Source organism: Corvus kubaryi, unplaced genomic scaffold, assembly GCF_017639235.1.
Source record: "Corvus kubaryi isolate FWS band 111438036 unplaced genomic scaffold, C.kubaryi_AGA036_p1.0 37308, whole genome shotgun sequence".
NCBI lineage: Eukaryota > Metazoa > Chordata > Aves > Passeriformes > Corvidae > Corvus > Corvus kubaryi.
The window spans coordinates 2,348,176-2,374,023 of record NW_024581096.1 but is presented as its reverse complement, the minus strand read 5'-3'; the positions used below and the strand labels follow the sequence as shown (position 1 = coordinate 2,374,023).

At 39.7% G+C, this 25,848-nt stretch overlaps 2 protein-coding genes across 2 annotated transcripts in view; one reads left to right on the top strand and one right to left on the bottom strand.

Annotated features, from left to right (window-relative positions):
* Window positions 1-8,932, bottom strand: part of CENPK (centromere protein K) — a 30,083-nt gene extending 21,151 nt beyond the window's left edge. The window contains exons 1-4 of the mRNA XM_042028249.1: window positions 8,912-8,932; window positions 6,062-6,160; window positions 3,975-4,031; window positions 982-1,054 (exon numbers count right to left, since the gene is read on the bottom strand). Coding sequence (XP_041884183.1) covers window positions 982-1,054; window positions 3,975-4,031; window positions 6,062-6,070 — 139 coding nt within the window. The 5' untranslated portion in view covers window positions 6,071-6,160; window positions 8,912-8,932. The remainder of the gene's footprint in view (window positions 1-981; window positions 1,055-3,974; window positions 4,032-6,061; window positions 6,161-8,911) is intronic.
* A 644-nt stretch (window positions 8,933-9,576) lies between these two features.
* On the top strand, window positions 9,577-23,346 carry PPWD1 (peptidylprolyl isomerase domain and WD repeat containing 1). Its single transcript, XM_042028246.1, has 11 exons — window positions 9,577-9,750; window positions 11,072-11,174; window positions 11,747-11,847; window positions 13,075-13,195; window positions 15,156-15,603; window positions 16,169-16,359; window positions 16,860-17,049; window positions 18,035-18,216; window positions 20,776-20,857; window positions 21,430-21,612; window positions 22,615-23,346. Exons 1-11 carry the CDS (start codon window positions 9,603-9,605, stop codon window positions 22,756-22,758), a joined length of 1,893 nt encoding a protein of 630 aa, XP_041884180.1. The 5' UTR covers window positions 9,577-9,602; the 3' UTR covers window positions 22,759-23,346.
* Window positions 23,347-25,848: the final 2,502 nt, after the last annotated feature.

The window sequence follows — 25,848 nt, the reverse complement described above, 5'->3', positions numbered from 1 at the left end:
CACCATATGGGACATCTGAAAACAAAGATTACTTTACTCACACTTAGACCCTGAATACTTTTATTTCCAGTGTCTGGCCACATCAGCCTTGCAAGAGAGTGAAATCAGTCAGCACTGATGCTTATGTACAAAGAGAATTTTGAAGAACTGAGGAATTCATACCTTTTGACTGATAATGCCTAACAAATGTAAGAACTACCACTAGTCTCAGTGGTTTGTGCTTCTCAGGATCAGTAAGCATTCTGGACTCCTGTTGTTCAAAAATTCTAGTGTCTCTTACCACTTTATCTTGACCTGAAATCTCCAATCCCTGTTAATTCAAAATACGTATTTTTCTACAGTATAATGGGCTTAGCACTAAAAGTCTAAGTTTCAACTAGCACATCATAAAACAACATACCTTTGTAAAATATTAATTTTAAAAAATCAGAGGATGTATGGTTAAAAATACATCTAGGTCAATTACTGTTAGCTTATTAGCAATACTTGCAAAGATGAAAAATGTATCAGTTTCTTAAAAGATAAAATGAAGACAACATTATTTGCCAAAGTAGCTCTGTTCTAAAAAGGAAATACAAATGAAAGATGGAGAAAAAACAATTACACAGAAAAGAATATGAAGGTGGGTAACAATACAATGAACTTTTCTTATTTGGTTAGGAGATCTGCTAATAGTTGCTTTTCCATTCAGCTGACTGATGAATGGTGGTATTAATCATGCATTTCTTTGTGCAGAATCATACAATTAAGTTACAGTGGAATTCACTTTTAATTTCAAGTCGACTTAGAACTGAAGTACAAAAATAATGAAGAAATGAACCATACATGCTGCTTTTTTTAGTAGCATTAAATTTATTTCACTTTTTAAGTAGTTATAAAATGAACGTACAATCAGCAGACATTCAGTATACCCATGGCCTAGATGAAAGAAACTCTGCAGAAGTTTATATAAGCACTCTTTACAGGGAAACAGTTACTTACCTTCAGGATTTCTCGATTGCCACCAAAGATAATCTACTGTTAAAGTCTTCCATCGCAGCATTAACAAGGAAAGCTGTGTAACAAGAAAAGAAACATCTCTTGAAGTGTGTTGAGTTGCATTGGCATAAACTGAGGTAGGACGGGACAGAAATTGAGTTATTAAGTTGATATAGTAGAAAGCAAAAGAGCATCTATTACAACAGAACACTAATTCCTTAAAATATTTTACAGTCATTCGCAGGATCAAGAAATGTTTCTATTACTTTTTCAAAGGGGAAAATGAGAAAGAGTCAGAGTTGTGAAGGTCCTTCAGAGGAAGGTTCATATAAGTAAAGAAATGCTTTCTAACGTCATCTCTGAACCTCCCCTCGTGTATTTTTGAACCATTCCCACACATAATATCACTGGGTATCAGAGATAAGATACCCCTGAGGAAGCAGGTCACCCCTCAGCTCCTTCCCTACAAAATAGAGACACCCAAAGTCCTCAGCAGTTCCTCATAGGACATGGCCTTCCAGCCCTCTCAACAGCTTTGTTGCCCTCCTCTGGATGCACTCAAGGACCTTCACAACCTTCTTAAATTGTGGGGTGCAGAGCTGCCCTGAGCACTCCAGGTGAGGCTGCACAGCACTGAATACAGTGGGATAATCCCTCTCTTGTCGCTGGCAGTGCCGTGCTCAAGCTCCCGGAATGCTGTTTGCCCTCGGAGCTGCCAGGGCACACTGAGGGCTCCCACTGAGCTGCTGTCAACCAGCACCCTCAGATCCCTTCCTGCAGGGCTGCCCAACAGCCACTCCTTTCCTGCTTTATCCTTGTGCCCAGCATCGCTCTCAAGTCCTAGATGCAGAATCCATCATTCATTGTTATTAAATGTCATGCCAATGATGACTGCCCAATGTTCTAAGCCAGCTGGATCCCTCTGCAAGGCTTCTTGTCCCTCAAGAGCGTCACCAGCACTGTCCAGTTTGGAGTCATCAGCCAGCTTGCCCATGGTGGATTCCAGTCCTTCATCCAGATCACTGATAAAGCCATGGAACAGAACTGGCCCTAGAACTGCACCCTGAGGAACACCGCTGGTGGCTGGTCACCAGCCAGATGCAGCCCCAGTCACTGCACCCCTCTGAGCTCTGCCCTTCAGCCAGGTCTCCACCCAGCACACCGTGAACCTGCTCATCCCACAGCTGGGCAGATGTCCAGAAGGATGCTGTGAGAGGCAGCGTAACAATGACATTTAACAAGAAGAAATTATATATGTACTGTTTAGGAAATAGTCCAAATAAGTATTGAAGTTACACCCCCTCCCCTCCCATTTTGCTGCCTATGTTAGTCATTTATTAGTTGCATTTTTCAAAGTTACTAAGAGAAAATCTGTCCTTATCTCGATCCATGTGGCTTCAGTTTTATTTCCTCTCCCCTGTCCAGATGAGGAGGGGAGTGTTGAACAGCTAAGGTGGGCACCTGGTGGGCAGATAAGATCAAACCCACCACAGATACACCTGCGGGAACTGGTAGGTGAAGTGGCAAAGCCACTATCCATCATATTTGAAAAGTCATGGCAGTCTGGTGAAGATCCCACTGACTGGAAAAGGAGACATACAACTGTATTATTAAAAAGAGATAAAGAAAGATCCAGGAACTACAGAGTGGTCATTCTCACATCTGTGCCCAGCAAGATCATGGAGCAGATCCTCCTCAAATTATATTAAGGCAAGTGGAAAATTAAGAGGCAATTGGTGTTAAGCAACAGGACTTGAAGGGCAAACCATGCCTGACAAATTTGGTGGCCTCCTATAACAGGATTACAGCATTGGTGGATAAGGGAAGAGCTACTGATGTCATCTATTTGGGAGTTGTGCAAAGCATTTGACACTGTCTGGAACAACATCCTTGTCACTAAACTGGAGAGACACAAATTTCATGGACAGACCACTCAGTGGGTAAGGAATTGGCTGGATGGTCACACTCAGAGGTGCAGTCAACAGTTCAGCATCCAGGTGGAGATCACTTATGAGTTGCCATTCCTTAGGCCTTGTTTCTGAGACAGGCACTGTGTAACATCTTTGTCAGGGACATGGACAGAGGGATCAAGGGCACCCTCAGCAAGTTCACTGACAGCACCAGCCTGTGTGGGGCAGTGACACGCTGCAGGGAAGGGATGGCATCCAGAGGGACCTGGACAGGCTTGAGAGCTGGGCTAGTATGAAACTCATGAAGTTCAACAAGACTAAGCACAAGGTTCTGTACCTGGGTCAGGGCAATCCCCAGCATCATTACAGGCTGAGAGCAGCCCTGACAAGAAAGACTTCAGGATCCTGGTGGATGAGAAGTTGGACACGTGCACTTGCAGCCCAGAAAGCCAATCATAATCTCTGCATCAAAAGCAGCATGGCCAGCAGGTCAAGGGAGGGGATTCTGCCCCTCTACTCTAGTAAGACCCCACCTGGAGTGCTGCATCCAGTTCTGGGGTCCCCAACATAAAAAGGATGTGAACTTCCTCAAGTAAGTCTGAAGGAGAACCACAAAGATGACTGCAGGGCTGGAACACCTCTCCTATTAAGACCGGTGAGGAAAATTGAGGTTGTTCAGCTTGGAGAAGGCTCCAGGGAGACCTTATAGAACCTTCCAGTACCTGAATGGGGCCTAAAAGAAAGGAGAGGGACTGTTTACAAGCACATGTAGTGATAGGACAAGGGAAAATGGCCTTAAACTGACAGAGGGCAGGTTTAGATTAGCTATTAGGAAGAAACTCTTTATTGTATAAGCACAGAGACACTGGAACAGATTGCCCAGAGAAGCTGCAGATGCCCCATCCCTAGAAGGGTTCAAAGCCAGGTTGGATGGGGCTTTGAGCAACCTGATCTAGAGGAAGGTGTCCTGCCTATGCCAGAGGGGTTAGAACTAGGAGATGTTTAAGGTCCTTTCTAACTCAAGCCATTCTGTGATTCTATGGTCTTAACAGAAAATTAAGTACTTTTTAAAAACCACTGTCTTACCTTGGCATCTGATTGTAGCAGTGTGTCTGTTCCTAGAAGCATTAGCTTGCTCTGACACTTGATAGAAAAAACAAAACACAAAGAAAGTTTGTTTACTCTTCTCTTTTGTAAGAAAAAGCACAAGTCTTAGAAATTTCAACATAACTTTTAAAATAGAGGAATAAAAGAATTTTAACTTAGATCCTACCACATCCCTTATACCCTAACCCAGAAGAGCAAATTAAGAAATATTTTGAAATCATAGCACAGTAAAGTAGAACTTAATTAACCAAGAAGTAGAAAAGCAGCAGCTAAAGAAAAATGCATCATTTGAGAAAAAAGGCAAGTTATGAGGGAGAAGTTCATATGGGGAAAGGCATTGAACAGATGAAGAAAGAACATGAGAAACTGGGAAGAAAAAGGGAAACAGGGAAGCTACTGAGAAGTTAACACACTTTCTGCTACTCTTCTGGATCTCTGAGAAGAGCAATACATTATAGTACACATTTTTAGTTTTAAGTCATTTAGGGCAGTATACTGTAAAATTCAGAAGCAGTCTTATTTTTGGGAGTACACTATATCAGCTCCCATGACTGCAATGGGGTATATATACAGTCTGAAATTCAGGCCACCACGAATATCCAAAGCATAAACAGGAGACACTTGCTAAACTCTCGTTTTTTCCCGTCACCAATTTAACCTGCCTCATGACAAGGCAGGATGTATTCTACTAAACAGCAGAACTACTAAGCAGTACTTTGGAAACCTTGCTGTTAACGTTTGGATACCAGACACTATACAGGATTTCTCCCACAAAAACTGCTCATGATGACATACAATTATTGGAACATTACATGTAACCATATAACCTAAGAGCTAATTAAAAGACTATTAGTTTAAACCTTTTGCTGAAACATCAGTGCATCCAGGATGGAAAATCAAAGTAATAAAAATCCTACTGTTTTTATCAACTTCCAAAACTAACACATCACTTCCTGTATTATTTTGGGCATGGTGGGAATGAGATACAAGACATCAAATATTTTCAATTAAATTCAAAATAGTAAACATTCAAATTTACCTTCTAATTTGAAAATTTGAAAGAAAGTTCAGGTCCTCTGAAACGGTGCCAAACAAAAGTTCAGAAACTTAGACACAGACTTGCCCGCCACTTGTTACATGCAAACTTACCCGAATACTCAACAAGAAATAAAGTCATGTTAGTCTTTTTGAATCAAATTCTGTAAAATCACTGCACTGTGAGTTGTCTGTACTTTGTTCTACTCTAAATTTGGAAGTACTTTTACTTCAGTTTCTGATATTTTAATACTTTGAACCTACAACTCAGAACTCCAGCAAATAGCATGCAAGTACCATACAAAATTGAGTGAAGTGATTAAGACCCTGAAATTAAAATTTAGAACATGACTGTTCATCAAACTCAGCAGAATCTTAAAGAAATAACAGTATTCCCACAGAACTGATAGAAGTTCATGCTTTCTGGGAATGCTGTAAATAAAAATAACCAGCCCTAAAGTGTTATTGTTAGCATACTGCACCATGTATCAAGAGAGAAATATTAACCATGACAATGTAACTGTCAGTTTACATAAGCCTATGCAAACATCATTGTCCTCCTCTGCCTCTCTCTCTTCCCTATTCTCTCTTTCCTTTAAGAGCCAAAGTACATGTGAACTGGAATCCCATCTTTTGTGAGACTAAAGACAGAAGGGTCTCAGCATGCTGGTACTACCACAACAGAAGTAAATTGTTTAATTTTCCAAAATTTTAACATATGCTCCAATGCTAACTAACTCATCAGCACATTGACACTACAAGGCATTCTTCACCCCTGCCAGCACTTCTACCTTTGAACTTTCTGAAGATCTTTTTTCTTTTTTTTTTGTTGTTTTTCTTTTGTTTGTTTGGGTTTTTTTTTGGTTGGTTTGTTTTCTATTGGTGGGGGTTTTTTTGGGGGGGGGGGGGTGTCTGTTGGTTTGGTTTTATTGAAATGGTTTCTTTGGAGGGATTGGGGCAAGCATCTGGTGAATAAAATAATTCTGTAAAAGGTTTATAATAAATCTGGTCTATCAATTACATTTACATACCTCTTCCATCTGCTTCCAAATACTCTCACATTCCTCCACGAGTTCTTCCTTGTAATTTACAGGACCACCTGCGTTAGCGATTTCTGGTAAACACACAGCCTATTAACAAGCAAATAGAACAGTTACCATATAGATCTACAATAACTGATACTGGTTACCAAATCGTATCTGCCACTTCAGATCAACTATGTAACAGAATAAACTCCCTTAATCCAAAGCTTTTAGCTAACTCCCCTGTAGCTCTAGAAAGCACCCAGTCATTAAGTAAAATCAGCTAACTATACAACTAAGTAAAATTAGAAGACACTAATAATTTACTTTTAAAACTCAATGACAAGTGCTAAATTTTCTTAACTGCTTTGATTATCTGCAAAGGCTTTTTTTATTTTTCAAGAACTTTAATATAGAAACAATAAGAGACTCTCATATCTACAAAGACACACTCTACCTCCATATATCTGCAGACTTTTTAAGCAGTTACTTCTGCTCTGTCAGTAAATGTACTAATCTATTTCTCCTTCATTTGAATTCAGAATATTTATATTAAGCATCCTCAAAGTTACTAGGAAAACAAACAAAAGAACCTGAAAGATAGGGCATCTGGACAGCCAAAGAAAAATCAACCCAAGTTAAATTAAAAACTTTGAGAAACTGTTGGGTCAGAAACAAACACATACAAATTCAGAAACCGAATCCTAATTATCTCAATTAAGAGATACCTTGTAGGAACCCAGAGTGCCGAGAATATTTCTCTGCCTGTTTTTAAGGGTTCTTACCCCGCTGGACAACACTGGTATAGCTTCAAACCTTGGAAAAAATTACCAACAGTCAGACAACAACTAGAAAATACAGTGGTGTGAATTAGGTGATAGACTACTATGTAAGATTGTCACAGGGTGAAAATTTAGAGCTTTTAGGCTTCTCTTTACAGTAAATAGATAAGAGTAAAAAATATCAAAATGGAGGATTGTTGTTGTTCTCTAGACCTTCTTCTTCTTCTAATACTCCACATTCTGCAGTAAAAGTAGTTTGGAATGATTGGATAGAAAATTCCACAGTTCCTGTCCGTGTTACTGAATAATTGGTAAGAAAGTGAAAATAATATATGTTTTTAGTGACTATTAGTTAAAATATCTTTAAAAGGCTGTGTAAATCTTGATAATTGCTCTCTCTCACTCCTACTTTTCCTCCTTCCATGCTGTATCTGGGTCACGCTAGTGGCTCAGTTCCTCTGATAAGACTTAATAAACAACTATCTGGAAGCACTGAAACTACAGAAGACATCTCGCTTTATCTTTTAAACTCCTTGCAAGGACTTTCAGCAAATTCTCTCCCATCAGGAGAGACTCAATTTATGGCACGGTAAAGTGTCATACCTGAATGACATCAGCAATTAACAGGGGAAAAATAAGAAGGGCCAAAATTTTTTTTTCAAGGGACAACAACAAACAGGCTAGATGTACCAGATGCAGGAAGCCTTTAAAAGTACCTTAGTGGATCACTAAGACCACCAAACAGATTGAGATTAAATTGAAACATTAAAAATAGATAAAGATCTAAAGAAGAATTACACCTCTCCACCTTCTTATTGATGCACAAATTACTAACTCAATCTTTTGTTCTTTTTCAGAACAAAAACACAGAGAAAATTATGTCAAAAACCCAATTTAAAAGGAGTAAAATATTCAACTAGTACTTCCAAAGTTCAAGTACCTCATAGTAAAGTGGATGAGGAAAGAAAATCAGAATATCTCAGTGAATGCTGGAATTACACAAGAGAACTCAGAGGTAGCCAATACTTCTACTAAGCCTTTCTGGAAAATTAGTTGCATCCATAATTAAAAACGGAACACTACAAAATGTAGGTTACCATAATCTTTTAAGAACTAATGAGCATAGTTTTTGCAAAGGAAAATCATTATCTTCTAAAGAGCCTTGGAATGTCTCCATAATATAAAACAGAAACAGCTCACATAATTTATTAAGACTTCTGAAATGCCTCCAGCAAACACTGCCCAGAAGAAACTAAGAAAGAAACCAAGCATTCTTAGTTTTTCCTCAGACAGAAAACTGTTAAAAGGAGGCAAACAAAGAGGGACTGGGGGGATAGCGGGGAGGCAGAAGAAAAAAAAGGAGGGGGAGAAAAAGAACCCCAGGCTATGGAAATCTGGAAGGGGTCTTGGAGTGGGATAAAAAACTATTCCCCCTGTGTCCCCTGCAATAATACAGTTCATCACCATGAAAGCATTGTATGAAATAAAACTCTGAAGAGAAAGCCAGAAAAAACTCCATCACACAAAACTGATTACAACAACAACTATTGTTGTTGACTTTAAATTTCCAGATGGATTTCACACATTTTGAAATGTACATATTGTGAGACATGACAGGGCTCTCACAAGCCAAACTAATAGTTTGTAGTCCTTAATGCTGTGCTCTTAACTACCTTACAGAGTATACACGCTCAAGTGCCACTTTCAGATCCTATTTTCTTGTAGCTTGCAGTTTTCCCTATTTCAGTATGGTTAAACTACATTTCTATTTTCATGCCATACATGAAAACTGAAGGCTGTTTTAGCATTAATACTAATATCTTCCAGTTTTAACATGTTATTCCTTTTTACCTTGTTTTAGGACTACATAATTAGGTAAAAAATACACACAGTCCCAAGTGCAGGCTCTACGCTAGCCAAGGCTTTATGAAAAAATCACAGCATCAGTCAGGTTGGAAGAGACCACAGAGGGTCATTTTGTCCAACCTCCCTGCTCAAGCAGAGTCATCCCACAGGACATGGCACAGGATTGTGTACAGATGGTGCTTGAATATCTCCAGTGAGGGAGACTCCACACCTTCTCTGGGCAACCTGTTCCAGTGCTCAGTCACTCATTAAAGAAGTTCTTCCTCACGTTCAGGTGGAACTTCTTGTGCATCAGTTTCTGCCCATTGCTTCTCGTCCTATTGCTCAGAAACACCGAAAAGAGCCTGAATCCATTCTTCTTGGCACTGTCCCCTCATATACTTATAAACATTAAGAAACCGAAACGCGTCATGCGACCAAGCATAAAACGACCAATTGCGGGAAGACGAGACGGGAGAGGAGAGGAGACTGACAGCGGGTCTGTGAAAGAGACACGAAGGCACCATGGGAAGCAAAACATAGACAGGGTACAAATAAGATCGCGAAAGCGGTGAGACAGAGAGCTCCCGCGCCCCCGACACGAACCCCTGCAACACAACAGCGGCGGGAGGCCGTGAGGCGGGCAACCCCCGCTCACAGGCGAGGGGTGAACATCGCCCCTTCCCAGCCGGGAAGCCAGAGCCCTCCCTACAAAGGAGCTCCGCGGCCCCAGAGGCCGAGAGCCCCCCCCAGCCCCGGCGTATCGAAACGCCAGGATCCCCCCAAGCGCCGGGATCCATCCGGGATTCTCCCGCCGCCCATTCCCGCCCGTTACTACCATGGCCGTTTCCCGCCGTCTGCTCCGCGGCGCCTACGTCACTCGCAGAGCGCCTGGCGCGGCGCGGGGCTGTGACGTCGGCATCATGGCGTCCGCCGAGCCCGAGCGCAAGCGAAAGCAGCAGGAGGTGGTGGCGGGCGGTGGGGACACGGCGATAGCGGAGGAGGAGGATGAGGAGGAACGCTGGGTTGGGCCGCTCCCGGGGGAGGCCGCGCAGGCGAAGAAGAGGAGAGGTAAGGGGAGGAGCGGAGCGCTGCCCCGAATAGGGTCCGGGGCGGTGAGATCGCCTCCAGGCCCCGCCGGGCGGGAGCGGCCACGGGGTGAGAGCAGACCGTATCCTGAATCGGTGTTTCGCATGTAAAATGACCGCGCTGTGAGGGATCCCCTCGGGTGCGGAATTACAGGGCGAGGGTCTCAAGTGCTGAGAAAGTTGTGGCCGTTCAGCCTGGAGAAGAGAAGGTTACACGGAGAACTCATAGCAACCTTCCAGTGTCTATAGGAGCTTACAAGGAAGCCGGAGAGGGACTCTTCGGCAGGCACTGTAGTGACAGCACAAGGAGTAATGGGTGCAGACAGAGAGGGGAAATTGACGTTAGCTATAGGGAAAATAATACTTTACAGGAAGAGTGGTGAGGTACTGGCGCAGGTTGCCCAGCGATATTTTGGGTGCCCCAACCCTGGCAGTGTTAGTAGGAGGTGGCTTGGGACTAGATGGTGTTTAAGGCTTGTTGTAGCTCCTTAACATTCTATGATTCTGTGGCTTTTGCTTCCTCTGGAGGAAACTTTCAGGCTAAGAGCCCTGCTGTGCAGGCTGAAGCTGTGCTGTTTACGGCTGTGGAATTAATCCATCTTTCAGATCACTGCCCTAAGCTGGACGAGCAGTAGAAGCCTCTAGGCTGTATTTTGGCATGTGGTATTGCTCTGTGCAGCAACTCCCAGCTGTCTCGGTATCACTGTAAAGTAAATATGACTTTGACAACGTTCAGCAGATGTAAACCTGCAGGTTCAGTAAAAAATGCCATTGCCCAGCTGTTAATGAGTAGGATCTAAAAATCAGAGACAAAGCTCAAAATCAGATTATTTTAGGTCAGCCAGTTAAACAATTAAGTAGGTGGGTACCAGCATGGGTACCAGCAGTTAGAATTTAGACTACAAGACTTGTGTGGGACCACAAATCTTGTAAAAACAACAGGGGTACCTGTGGGTTCAGAATGAAATGAGGTTCAGGTGGTCTTCTGTTTTCTGGCAGTAACTTAAAAACTGTTGACTTTGTTTTTTGGGTTTTTTTTACCATTAAGACAATTAAGGTGACAGTTGCTTTAAAAGGAGAGAACTATATGAGTTAAAGCAGCATTTGAGTGGCTTTAGTCCACGGAAAATGTGTAAGTCTCAGTGCAAAGCTAGAGTTAAAAGCCCTTTAATTATGTTTGCACAAAATCCCGCATATTTTTGACTAAAATATGAGTAAGCAATACCAGGATAAGTAAAAGAGAACAGAAACTAGATGTACCTTTATGAAAAAAAATTTCAGATTTTTCTTTTTATTCTGTGTAGTTCTTGAATTTGAACACGTTTATCTTGAAAATCTACCATCAGCTTCGATGTATGAACGCAGTTACATGCACAGAGATGTTATTACACACGTAGCATGTACTAAGTAAGTATTTTTGTTTTCCATTGTATTTCTTCGTCAGGGATGTATTTTTGTATATGCTAACAAGTTTTCATTGTAGACACTTTATAATGGAAAGTTACAATGTCCTGAGGTGGTATGATAAGGGTGGTGGGGGGTTTTTTAAAAGCTGTGTGGCTTACCTAGAAGCAAGATAAAAATTGTTTGTATAGACTAAAGGAGGGTCTTAAAATCCTTGTTAAAATGTGCATTTTAAGAATAAGATCGACTGACTGCCTCTTAAAAAGTACCATTCACCAGAACTGCTGAGATCACATACACACAATTAAAATAGGAGTTACATATACATATTCAAAAAGGATAGAGTTATATGTTTTCTCAGTTTAGGCGGTGATTTTTCATAAATTAATCCAAATGCACCAAAATACCTGTTTTTTTCCAGGAGTTATAGTACCTATTCAGACAAACTGTCACAGTAATTTCTTGAGATTTCATTTTCTGCACAGTGTTAATCATAGTGCAAATTAGTGCCCAGTGGGAAAGCGCATAATGTATGTATCTGTTTACTTGCTTTTATTTTTCTGTTATAATTTTAGGACAGATTTTATCATAACAGCCAGTCACGATGGACATGTAAAATTCTGGAAGAAAATAGAAGAAGGGATTGAGTTTGTTAAACACTTCCGAAGTCACCTGGGTGAGAAGTTGCTCTTTCTTCTCTAAAAGACCTCCCTTTTTCCTCCCCCTTGCTCTTTGTTGTTTGAAGAGAGTGCAAATAGAGAGATTTTGGGATTCCTTTAGTGCAGTCAAAGATTAAATGATGTTTACCTATCTTCCATTTATTCCTCTGTCCTGTTATATTTTGCACCTAAGCTCCAGCAGGGATAGGATGAGAATGAAGCATGTGGGACTCTGCTTGTGCGGATCCACTACACCCTTATGCCCTGCCTGTGGGGAGAATATCTGGGACATAAGTGAACAAAGTGCATAACATGGTTCATAAAATCCAGAGAAGTTTAAAAATATGTTGCTTTAAATAAGGGTACCTCAATGCCTTACTTTTTTTTTTTCCCCCCTGGCAGTATGGAAAAAAAGTGATTATTTTCATCTAGAGTTATTGTAACTGTAGAGTAAATTCTGCATTATTGTTGTAATTATCAGCTGAATTGCAATTAGGAAAAACTTTTTTTTTTAACCCAATTTCCTGAACTAATAAGTACACAAAGCTCTTCAACACTACTAAGGATTAAATAGGCTGGACAGAAAATGAGGTTCTCAATGGTATTAGATATTATGATATGCCTGAAGGAAAAAAGTCCAGTTTGATATGCCACAATGTTACAATAAGGAAAATATTTAATAATAGGTAGGAAAAGTATATTCCTTTTAGAGTTACAAGACTAAAGTAGGTTGTTGATCTTAGCTATCAGGTTCTTATTATATACAGAAGCAAAATGTGAGAACAAAATCTACCATGTGAAAATCAGCATTGTGAGAAATTTATGGAAGGCTCAATTGCAGAGTAATTTTGAGTATCATGGGTATAATAGTCTACAGAGTTCTGCTGCTTTTACCCTGTTGAGAGATGCAAGCTGAGGAGCACATGGTGTTTACCCCATCATAGTGTTCTCAGTTTTCTAAAATCAACATTTTGAACTGAACTAATTGCTACTGTAATCTTTTACTTATGTTTATGGTAAATTGTTCATTATCACATACCTGAGTCTAAATACTGATAGGGTATAAAGTATTGTTTTGTGAACTTTTTTTTTTAAATAATTTTTTATTGAAGTCAGGTTTTAACTGAAAAAGGTGACAAAACAGTTGGGAAACAGGTTTAAACCTCTGTAGGTTCTCCCTGTGTAATACTGAAATTAAGGATGTCCTTTCCCTTTTCTTAATAGTATCTTAACTTAATTCACAGGTGTTATTGAGAGTATTGCTGTTAGTTCAGAGGGGGCATTATTCTGTTCAGTTGGAGATGACAAAGCAATGAAGGTGTTTGATGTAGTCAACTTTGACATGATCAACATGCTGAAACTTGGGTAAGTTACTTGCTTCTTGGAAGTGTTCATTTGAGATTTTAAGTGGGGGTTGTTTTGCTAAGAGGTAAGTCAATAACATGAGGTTCTTGAGTTATTCCCCTTCCCCCATGTCCCAGCCAGATGAAGCTGAGTAAATTGCATTGTCTGAAATGATTTCAGTGGCTAGGGACCACCTGACTAATAGGAAAAATTACGACTGCAGCAGTAGAAGAGATGAGTAGGAAAGGCGCTTCCCTGCTGTTAATAAATATTATGCAGAAAGATGTGGTGTTTCTTCAAATATTTAGGCATAATTTCTTTCTGTTGTTTGGTACTGAATTTAAAAATTACAGTCCACTCATAGTTCCATTAGAGAAGGGATTTGGCCTGTTGTATTGTCTTATTTGTTTTCATGAACACAATTTCCTTCTGCTAGAAGCAATTTTGTTGCTTTCTTCAATCTCGTAGCATTTCTGTCCTTACTCAGTATGTAGCTAAAGGATCTGGGAGAAATAGGAATGGATGTTACTGGAATTGTAACAATACCAGGGAAAAACAATCCCCACACTGTTAAAAGAGCGGATTTGAAAGGCTGGAGGATCAATGAATGCTGCATCATGAACAGTAGAAATACTGATTTCTCCATAAGCCTTTTAGAATTGGAAAACATCTTCTTCATAGTCTACTGTGTACTGGTTAATTTTGAAGCTGAATAGAAGTATAAAGGTAGGGAAAATAGCTTTTACATAGGAACATCTAATAAAAGCTTATGCTATCTGCTTTGCTAGTTGTAGTTTTAGTATCATCCTCCAGATAATGTACTTCACCTATAGAAATTTTTTCCCTCTTGGCTGTCTGTTCTGGAAAAATTCCATTTAGGCTTAATCTTTCGGTTTTGCTGGTATTTTTGACTTAGCAGCCCTGTACTGTTACTACCTAATTGGTAAAATCATAGAAAAAATAAAATACTCAAAAAAACAGCCCTGATCGGCAGAGCTTTCCAGTTCTAACTAATCTGTACAGTGTGTTTCTTTTCAAATCCCCGTGCTTTATGGTTCCACCAGTGATCTGGAGAAGTTTGGCTATTCCTGCAGAGATTTCATATTTATTTATTTGATCGTGTTCTTTCTAATGAACCAGAGACTGTTTGTTTCTCTTTGCCGACAGACACTGAAAATCCAAATTATTAGTGTCTGTCATAATGTCAGAATATCATCAGTCCTTCAGCATCTGTTAGTTTGATTTGCGAAAGGAACTAAACCTGAGTTTCCTATGGAGACTGTATAATTTTCTTGATGTTTCCTGTTTCATTTGAGTTCTGTTTTTCAGAATCTTTGCTTACAGGCTTTAAAACAGACATAACTTACATTATTGACTGTATCTCTGGCTTGTTTTGTTTGTAGAGTACACTTTTGCAAGTAGCAAATTAGTTCTTTATTAAATGCATTCACAACCCTTATTGAGTATAGGGGGATTGTCTTAATTTTCTTTATATCAGTTCTTGGGGTTTTTGTTGTTTTGTGGGTTTTTTTCTGGCAAGATCTAGTTGAACTTTCCCATAAATGTATGGCAGAGATGCAGTTGTTTTCATTTCTACTGAGTCATTACTCACTTAACAGATGGAAGAGAAATGGTATTGACTCATATAAGTTGAATACTATTAATGCCACTTGGGCTTTTTGTTTGGATTTCCAGCCTTATTCCTCCTTTTTACCTGCTTGCTACTTTGGCTATCACAGCCTCTTTATAAAACAATATGGAAGCAACAGAAATTGGTAGTTATCCACTGAGTGGTAATGCTTGGTAAAGCTTGTCTATAATATGCTGAATATTAGCGAGATATGTATTAGCAAAACTAGTAAATAAAGTTTAAAATTTAATTCTGATGTTTGATTTCAAGTTTACCGCATAACTTGACTCTTGCCTAATTAAAATCATTCCTTATGTTAATTTTTTTTTTTCTTTCAACTCTTTGTTGCAGCTACCACCCTGGCCAGTGTGAATGGGTATATTGCCCTGGAGATGCCATATCTTCTGTTGCAACATCTGAGAAAAGCACAGGAAAAATATTCATATATGATGGACGAGGAAATAACCAGCCACTTCATGTTTTTGATAAACTCCATATGTCCCCGCTTACTCAGATACGCTTGAACCCTGTCTACAAAGTCGTTGTGTCTTCTGACAAGTCTGGAATGATTGAGTACTGGACTGGTACTCCTCATGAATATAAATTTCCCAAGAATGTGAACTGGGAGTACAAAACAGATACTGATCTATATGAATTTGCTAAATGCAAGGCTTACCCATCCAGTATAAGTTTTTCACCTGATGGCAAGAAAATGGCCACTCTTGGGTCTGACAGAAAAGTTAGAATTTTTCGTTTTCTGACAGGAAAGCTCATGAGAGTCTTTGATGAATCTCTGAGTGTGAGTTTTGTCTTGTTTGTCTTCCTTTGAAATGTTTTCTCTACTTACTTGAATTTGTTTGCCAGCACATTCACCTAAGCTATCATTTATTTCTAAAGGCAAGCTTCCTTCCTATATTTTTCTTGCAAAAAAGGCCTTCTGTGTTCTCTTGCTTGTCTCTTAGATTGCTTTGCCCCAAAATGAATACTTACTGATGTTTGTTACCTACGTAGTGAAACAGAGTTGTTGATTTTCATCTGTATTTTCATGCTGCTAGATTACCTGAAAGCAATTATGGAAAATGCCCATTTCAAGTAACATAATACTAATGAATTAAATTTGTCATCTTCTAAGGAATTTGTTAGACAACTATGCACTTTCATATGCCTAAGCATAGTCTTACAACATGCCTATTGTGTCATTAAAATAAAGAGAGTATTACTTGTATTTATTTAAATCCTTCAGTTAAGTTTGAGTGGAGTAATCTCACTTGAATTCGGTATTTTCTAATCATGTGAATCAGTGTTTTACAGGATAAAAAGTTTAAAATATGTTAATATAGTAGTGCTGGGGTTTTTTTTTGTAGATGTTTACTGAACTTCAGCAGATGAGACAACAACTGCCTGACATGGAGTTTGGCCGACGTATGGCAGTTGAGCGTGAGCTGGAGAAAGTGGATGCAGTAAGACTAATTAATATAATTTTTGATGAAACTGGACACTTCGTTCTCTATGGAACAATGTTGGGCATTAAGGTCATAAATGTAGAAACTAACAGGTGAGTTCCAGTGACACATACTGAGATAAGTTTCTATTTTAAAGTCTTTATTCAGTCAAATTTGTAGCGTATTTAAAGCTTGATATACCTGTGGAGGTGTCTAATCTTTTTGTGTTGTTATTTGAGAGCCTTACATTAGACTGTAGAGAAGGTACTCCCATTCTTTGTAAAGAGTCATTGCAGATTAAAGCTTAGTCAGATGAGGAGAAAACATGGGCAAGCATGTATGTATTAAAAATGTGTAATTAATTAATTAGCCTCTGGCTAACTGGATAACATTAAGTAAAAGTGGATCATTTAGTTGGGATTTTACTACGTAAAGAGGCTGACTGGTATATTAAGGTAACAATTTTGAATAGAGAAACATCATAAATAATGATTCTAAGTAATCATAAGTAATGATTTTGAGAGGATTTTGGAATTTTGCTTTGGGTCTAACAGAAATGAGACATTCTCTGTGAGCAGCTGACAGTTACACCTCTTTACATCTTGTACTTCAGGTGTATTCGTATCTTGGGAAAACAAGAGAACATCAGAATGATGCAACTGGCTTTGTTCCAAGGAGTAGCAAAGAAACATCGTGCTGCGATCACTATAGAGATGAAGGCATCTGAAAATCCTGTTCTCCAGAATGTTCAGGCAGATCCAACAGTAATCTGCACAGCTTTTAAAAAAAATAGGTTTTACATGGTGTGTGCCGTTTCTATTTAAATAGCTCCATTCTTGTATTGATGCTTTCTCTACATCATTTTTTTTTCTCTCCTTGCGCCTTTCTAGTACTTTTTGTCTTGAGCGGTTGCAAATGCAGCTTATGTAAAGGAGTTCCTTTATATTGCAAGTATATTCTAGAATTTTTGTCTTGAGCTATCTATACATTACCAAGAAACAGTTGTAATTTTTTCATAAATTTTTATTCCCCTAAGAAGATTACATCCTTTTGTTCTAGTTGAAAAAAAAATTAAGTAAGAACATTTAAAAAACTAACCAGATCTTATAAAGAAACAATAATTAACTGTATGCATAAAAAATACAGTAGAAAAAAATTTCAGACCAGTATCAGGACTTAAAAACCCTAAGGACATTATATGCAACAAGAAATGACAGGAGTCATCTTCCTGTTCACAGTTTGGTTTTTAGGTGAGAGAACCAAACAGACAAGCCATATCAGAGTGGTTGGTAACTGATTTGAGAGGTCATAGCCATAGAGGTTAGAGATTGGCCTGTCTGTTATGCCTTAAATTTGCTGGGTTTCTGTAGTCTTATATTAATGCAGTATTGGAATAAGAGGATTTATTTTAAGTATGTAGCACAACTAAATCTTTTGGCATAAAACCTGCCAATTTTGTCTGAGTATAGCAGAATAACCTGGTATACTCCTCCTCTTTTTAAAGAAAAGATGCTGAACGAGTGCGAACTCCTGTTGTAAAGGGGAGAATTTAAAGATAACAGATAATAAAAAATTACTTGGATTTGCATGTAGTTTTACTGGAATTTATGACTGTGGAAATGCTGGTAATACAACATGGAAATGCAAGGATAGACTATGAATTGTCCTTGTACATTTCAAATTGAATTGCGTGTTCAGCGGGTTGAATAATGACATTGATGTGTCGGGTGTATATTTTAAGAGGAAAAAAGAAAAAAGCAGTTAACCTTCTGTTCTTTTGTGCTTCAGTTTACTAAACGTGAACCAGAAGACACGAAGAGTGCAGATTCTGACAGAGATGTATTTAATGAGAAACCTTCTAAAGAAGAGGTCATGGCAGCCACTCAGGCAGAAGGTCCCAAAAGAGTGTCAGACAGTGCCATCATCCACACAAGCATGGGAGATATTCATATCAAGCTTTTTCCTGTTGAGTATGTATTTGCTATTTTTTCTGTTGATTCAGTGTTGTTGCTTTCTTCTGTCCCTTGTGGTTGCAGTATCCAAGACTTACCTTATGCTAGAAATAATTATTTTCTTCCCCTTTTTCTACTGTCTTTATTTCCTGACAGTTTCTTAATACACCAAGGTAGGAATGTGACTCTTGACAAACACAAATAAAGTAGGGTAAAAATAGGACTAAATAATAGTCTGGGGTACAGGAGTTTTTGAAATTGTATTTGGGTTTATTTAGTTATTGGTTCAGGGAGGCTGTTCCTTTCTTAGCTTTTGTTCTTGGACAGGTCACGATAATCTTCTGTATGAGCTCTGTATTTTAAGGCAATGCTGTTTGCATCAATCTTGAAAAAGAATGATAATGTTGGCAGCTGCAGTAGATTTGGCAGCAGATCTGTGCAAGCCAGAAGAATAGTAGTTGCAACTTCCAAATGTGGCCAGTGTACTACAGTTTGTTACTGCAGCTCCTTTAAAAGCAATACAACATCTATACCAGCATATAATACTAGTGTTGTGTATGTCCAAAACCAGACATAGACTTGAAAAGTTTTATGCATGACAATTGCTGAAATCAGTGTGTCATCATCTCTTTGTGATGCAAAAATTGCAAATATTCTGTCATTTAACACCAAATTTATATAATATATTGCTATACATAGAAACCTAAGTCATGCAGATGTACTCCATGCTTCTCCAAAAACAAATTCATGTTTGGTCCTAAGCACAGGTAAAGCAACCTCAGTTCTACTCTGTAGGGCTACCAGACTTTTACTGCAGTCTTCATCAGTGTCTCCAGGCTCTAGTGTCTGGAATTCATAATTATAACGTACAAGTTGCAGTAATGGTACAGCTCTTGCCGGCGAGTGACAGGCCAAGCTACATTATTTATTTTCTTTTTTTTTTTTTTTAATTGTCATGCTAGTGTGTCATATCTGCACGCACAGTATTGCAAGGTGCTTCACTGCAATGTTTTATATGCAATTTTAAATTAAATACAGTATTACCAGGGTTGGTTATTGTTAGGTTTGTCCTTGTTGTAGTATTTTTCTCCCAGCTGGGCTTTAACTTAAAATCTCTTTAATGTGATTGAAACTTTAAAGAAGAGCATGTAGGATATGGCTCTGTATGCCCTTAATTCTTTGGTCATTTTATTGTGAAATAAGGTTGTGAATGACTACATACTGCTCAGCAAGAACTGGGACTATAATCTTGTTTATTCCATTAGTTATGCCACTGGTGCCCTTTTTCACAAAGCAGCTTAGAGTGTTACTAAAACCCAAGCTAATGTTCCTTTTCACAGAGTAGAGTAACTCAAGAGCTGTGGACTCAACTAGGCCATTTTCTCCTTACTGGGAAAATGTGTGTGTGAACCTGTGAGTGTAGATCTTCTCTGGCTACTAATTGTTTTTATAATAGCAGAAGAGCCATTGTAAAAAAATTTCACTTTGGTAATAACTATCAGAAGTAAAAAATCAAATCACAAAAGTGAAATGATTCGGCCTTTTTATTCATCAACAATAAGATTCCATCTCTTCACCAAACAATGCTGATGAGTAGTTTCAGACAAGGATAACTGATCCTACTGACTGCAAGTTCTATAGTAATAAAACATTTTATTTTTACATTTTTACTTCTTGCATGCAACACTTGATACCTTTGCATGTATATCCTAAAAGAAGTGTAGAGATAGAAGAATGAACAACTTTCTGCTTATGGAGCAAATACAGTTTACCTACGAAATGAGTAATGCAGGTAGAAAGCTGGGGTCAGTGGTGCCTTGAACCAGGCCTTGGGGAGACAGATTTGGTTTCTGGTTCCCATGGTTTAACTCTAGCCAGCAACTAAGCCCCCCAGAACCACTTGCTCACATCCTCCTTGGTGGAATGGGAGAGCACTGGAAGAGTAAGAGTGAGAATATTTGTGAGTTGAGGTACAGAAAGTTTAAGAGGGAAAGCAAAAGCCATGCACCCAAACAAAGCAAAACAAGGAACATGGACAGGCAGATGTTCTACTATCTCCAAGAAAACAGGGCTTTATCACGTGTAGTGGGTACTTGGGAGGGCAAATCAGCATTACTGTGCATGTCCCCTGCTTTTTCCCTCGGCTTTTATGTGCTGAACAGGATCCTGTATGTGGAATGGAGCATCCCTGTGGTCAGCTGGGTTCAGCTGTCTCAGCCAGGTCCCCTCTCAACCCCTTCTACAGCCCCAGCCTTCTCACTGCTGGGGTGGGATGAAGTACAGAAAAGGCCTCAACAGTGTGTAAGCCCTGCTGAGCTACAGCTAGAACATCCCCGTATAATCAACACTACTGCTGCCTCTGTGTTTAATCACACAGCTTTGTACTGCTCAAGCTTTTTCCTTTCAGCTCTGGGTTTAAGGACGTGGAGATTTGTTTTTACCTTATTTGGTGAAATCCCTTCCTACAGAGTGCTGAAACACTGCACAGCACAACAGGGTCTTAGTCCCAGATGAAATCCTTATGGCCTTTTCACCAGACAAATACCATAGCCTGTGTTTTCTGTTACATGATTTTAGGTGCCCCAAAACAGTGGAGAACTTCTGTGTGCACAGCAGGAATGGTTACTACAATGGACACATAATTCACCGTATCATCAAGGTAACTTGCAACATGTTAATTTTGTGTTAATTTAGGTAATGTTTTCTGATGGTCAGTCCTCTGTTAACAGTTCCATTTCCCTTTTGCACACAGGATTGTTGGAGTGGCTTTAGAGTTCCCTGTAAAGTCTGAACAACTCTAAGCAGCTTTAGTACTTACTGAAGTGGTAGTAGTTGTTCTGCAGTTGATAAGGTGGCAGAAAACTGAAAATTGAAAGATCAGTTCAGCCATTCTGCTTGTGAATTAAAACTTTGCTTCATGTCAGAAGGCCTTTCTTGTAAGGCTTCTTATTTCTGTTGCACCAGAATCAAATGATAGAGCCTAAGAATTTGCAAAAGGTAGAGTTAGTCAGGTTTCTGTCCTTCACTTGCAGGAGTAGTGAGTAAACTTGATTTTTCACAAGTACTTGATAGACACTTAAAAAAGCCTTAAATGTTTTCTTTCTTACACACCACATTTTAACACATTTTGTTGTAAGGTTTGTGGTAAGTTTGAAAAAATGGCATCTAGCATATAAAACTTCTGGTTATTTATTCTGTGCAATAATGTGATAATGTATCATTTCTGTGCAGGGTTTCATGATTCAGACTGGTGACCCCACTGGTACAGGAATGGGAGGTGAAAGTATTTGGGGAGGAGAATTCGAAGATGAGTTTCATTCAACTTTACGACATGACAGACCATACACACTCAGCATGGCTAATGCAGGGCCAAATACCAATGGATCCCAGTTTTTTATAACAGTAGTGCCAACCGTAAGTAATATTAAAAGCTCAATTTAAGGCCTGAGAGGCTACCTAGATATTAAAAAATCAAGTTTTTTTCTCATGGAAAAAGGAACACATTAGTACTTATTTTGCAAATAAATGATGCACAAAATGTGTACTGTGTAGGCTTCACTGAGCCTGTCTGTTAAGAGACAGAAATACTTCTTTATCACTTGTGATCAAGAGGCCTTATGCCTTTAAATGGAGTGAGGGTGGTATAAAATTCCTAGGCATGTTTGCAGTTATGTATTACTAGAGTATCTTATATTAATAATAGTGGTTTAAACTTGATGGAAACCTAGGTATTGCTTAGATTGATTGGGGTTTGGATATGGTGCCAGCATGTCTCCCTAGTATTGCCTAATTGTAGCTATACAAAGCCAGTGTTCAGGTTTGAAAATTTCATTTGATCTGTGTGTAATTTCAGAACCAACAATGGAAATTTTGGTATGTGAATCTAAGAGATAAAAACCAAATCCTTAAAGGTAACACTTAAAAACACTGAATTCTTATAGCACGTCAAAGCCATGTGTCCTTTTTCTAAAAAAACACCATAGTTCTGAGGTTTATTAAGTTGTATCAGGGCCTGTATTCAAATTGGGCATACTATATGAATATTGAATTAGGTGTTATTCTGTACTGGCGCTTAAAATTGCTCTGTGAAAATACCATGAAATAAGACTGAAAATAACATTTCTGTGAACTGAGAATACACTTTAAAATAAACTATACCATGCAACTGCACTGGTAGAATGTGATCTCTGTAGTACTTTAAGAAAGCAGTTGAAAAGGTAAGTTCAAATGCATTTGAGTATGTGTTAGCTGCATTCTAATATTTACTTGCATGCTAATATTTACACGGTGTTACCTTCCATAGTCTGGACATATGAAATATATCCATCTACAGTTACTCTCTTTTGTTTTGGTACCTAATCTACATGCTGCTTTCTCTTTTAATATGCTTTTTTCTCCTTCTGTGCTCTCAAACAGCCATGGCTTGACAACAAGCACAGTGTGTTTGGACGGGTGACTAAAGGAATGGAAGTTGTTCAGAGAATCTCAAATGTCAAAGTCAATCCCAAAACCGACAAACCCTATGAGGATATCAGCATCATTAATATAACAGTGAAGTAAGGCAGGCATTGAAGGTTCCAGCTCAAGCAGAAAAAACCTGAGCATGTTGGACCCAGAAATGGACTTAGGAAACATTTTTGATAGCTCCTAGATACAGTAAGTACCAGGACAGAGCGATCACCAGTTCTACTATTTTTAATGTACCTAAAGTGCCCTAATTCTGTATTTCTGGTAACTTTGTATTTTAAAGTAAAAACATCTGCATGTTTCTTAGAAAGTGTACTGTCTTTCTTGCATCTCTTCTTTGCAAAATTAAAGATAAAAACCCCCACGATGTCCCATGATAGTGTTTGTAACGTTTTCACATTTACTTGCATCTTCCATATTTGATTAATGTTTCACAGTACTGAAATCTTTGACAAAGGAAAAGGTCAGAAATACTAAGTTGAGTAAACTTCTCAATCCTTTGTACATATATCAAAAATTAGATTAAGTTTTGATACTGTTTGCTATGAAAAGCAAACAGTGTAATCTACCTCTGTTCTTTAAAAATTGTTGTGTAGATGTTTTCTATGTCCAAGAGCAACGATCAGCTCTTAAAATGCCAATGTATAAAGTCCTCTGCAATTTGTTTGGTATTTCCAGTGATTTCTTTCTTTCAGTGTTTGCTTTCTTTTTATTTTAGCCTAGTGAGTCTTTTTTTCTGGCTTAATTTTTTAGCCAAAGTCCTACAAACATTACTGCTTCTACTGAAATACTTAATTTATTTTAAACTGTGATAATCATCTGAGCTAAGCTTTGTGTCAGCTGTTCCTGACAGAGTTACAGAACAGAATCATAGCATCATTAAGGGTGAAGAAACCTGATGAGGTCGGTAAGTCCAGGCATTGACCCAGCACCACCACCATCTTCACCATTAAACCATGTCTCCACATATCCATATGTTTTTTGAACACTTCCAGAGATGGTGACTCCACCACTTCTCTGGGCACTCTCTTCCAATACGTGACCCCATTTCAGTGAAGAAGGTTTTCCTAATGTCCAGTGGTAATCTGAGGCCATTTCCTCTTGTCCTGTCATTAGTTAGCTGGGAGACCAACCCCCACCTGGCTACTGCCTCCTTTCAGGCAGTTGTAGAGAGTAAAAGGTCTCCCCTGAGCCTCCTTTTCTCCTCAGCTGCTCCTCTCAGGACTTGTGCTCCAGACCCTTCCCCAGCGCCCTTCCCTGAACTTGCTCCAGCACCTCAGTGTCCTTCTTGCAGTGAGAGGCCCAGAACTGAACACAGCACTCGAGGTGTGGCCTCACCAGTGCCCAGTACAGGGGCACAGTCCCTGCCCTGGTCCTGCTGGCCACACCATTGCTGATCCAGGCCAGGATGCCCTTGGCCTTCTTGGGCACCTGGGCACACCCTGGCTCATGTTCAGTCGCTGTCACCAGCACGCCCAGGCCCCTTTCCACTGGGAAATGTCCAACCACTCTGCCCCAGCCTGTGGCACTGTCTGGGGTTGTTGTGATCCAAGGGCAGGACCTGGCACTGGGCCTTGTTGAACCTCACACCATCGGCCTCAGCCCATGATCCAGCCTGTCCAGATCCCTCTGCAGAGCCTTCCTGCCCTCCAGCAGATCAGCGCTCCCACCCAGCTTGGTGCTGTGCACGAACTTAACTGAGGGTGCACCTGATCATCAATAAAGGTATTAAACAGTGCTGGTTCCAATACTGAGCCCTGCAAAACACCACCTGTGAGCAGCCACCAGCTGGATGTAACTCCATTCACCACCACTCTCAGGGCCCAGCCATTCAGAGTTTTTAAGCCATGAACTGTGCACCCAGCCAAGCCATGAGTGGCCAGTTTCTCTGCGTGAATTCTGTGGGAGAGAGTGTCAAAGGCTTTAGTAAAGTCCAAGCAGACAACATCCACAGGCTTTTCTCATCCACTAAGAGTGGCACACTGCCATAGAAAGAGATCAGGTTGGTGTCATGCTTTAGCTCCATCAAGGTCAAGCAGGACCTGCATTTCACAAAACCATGCTGGCTTAGGCCCCAAACCCTGATTATTTTGCACATGATGGGACTTAGGATGAACTGCTCCATGACCTTCCCTGGCACCAAGGTTAGGCTGACCTGTAGTTTCCTAGATTCATCTTCAGACCCATCTTGTAGATAGGTGTTACAGTTGCCAACTTGTAGTCACCTCCCCAGTCAGCCAGGACTGTTGGTAAATGATTTAGTAGTGTCTTGGTGTCTTAAAATGAAGGCATTCAGTACTCAGCCTTTTTTAAACCTTTGTCACTGTTTCCCCCTGCATGCAATAAAGGATGGAGATTCCCACTGGCCCTCAGTTTGTTGCTGATGTATTTGCAAAAACATTTTTTATTGTCTTTTTCACCAGTAGTCAGACCAAGTTCTAGCTGGGCTTTGGCCCTTCTGATTTTCCTCCTGCATAACCTCACAGCATCCTTGTAGTCCTGCTGAGTTTTGCCTGCCCCTTCTTCCAGAGGTTATAAAATCTCTCTCCACCTGTTCCAACAAAAGCTCTCTCTTGAGCCAGGCTGACCTCCTTGCCCTCATTTTTCAACACCTGGGGAGACACTGCTCCTGCACCTCTGGGATTTCCTTCTGCCTTCCTGGACTCCCTTGCCCTTGAGGACTACCTCCTAAAGGACTCTCTCAACTAGATTCCTAAACAGGCCCTAGTCTGCCCTCTGAAAGTCCAAGGTGGCAGAGCTGCTGACCCCTGTCCTTACTTCTCCAAGAAGGAAAATCTCATTTTGTGATCACTTTGCCCAAGACAGCCTCCAAACATCACATCACTCACCCATCCTTCTCTGTTTACAAACAGCAGGTTCTCACTGAAAGCTCCAACAACTCCTGAAGCTGTTGTGAATCTGGCTTGAAAGGGTCCTGTTACTATGCTAAACTATGTTTACTCTACAAACACTAACACTGATCATGGCTGCTTTATGTTCACATAACACCACTGCACTCATAGAAGACTTGGGAGTTTACCATTCTGGTAACTTCATTTATGAATTGAGATATGATGCATGATAATCAAATTCATTCCCTCTGAAGTTGCTGCTACCACAAGGAAGTTTATCTTTAGTGAGATAAAGGATCAGTTAGAAAAATTCTGTAGGACGTTAAATGTA

Excerpts from the sequence above, each read along its gene's own strand:
- PPWD1 (XM_042028246.1), top strand. The coding sequence starts at position 9,603 with ATGGCGTCCGCCGAGCCCGAGCGCAAGCGAAAGCAGCAGGAGGTGGTG. Across the intron at positions 11,848-13,074 it reads ACACTTCCGAAGTCACCTGG|GTGTTATTGAGAGTATTGCT; the intron begins GTGAGAAGTTGC and ends CTTAATTCACAG. Across the intron at positions 18,217-20,775 it reads ATCAAGCTTTTTCCTGTTGA|GTGCCCCAAAACAGTGGAGA; the intron begins GTATGTATTTGC and ends ACATGATTTTAG.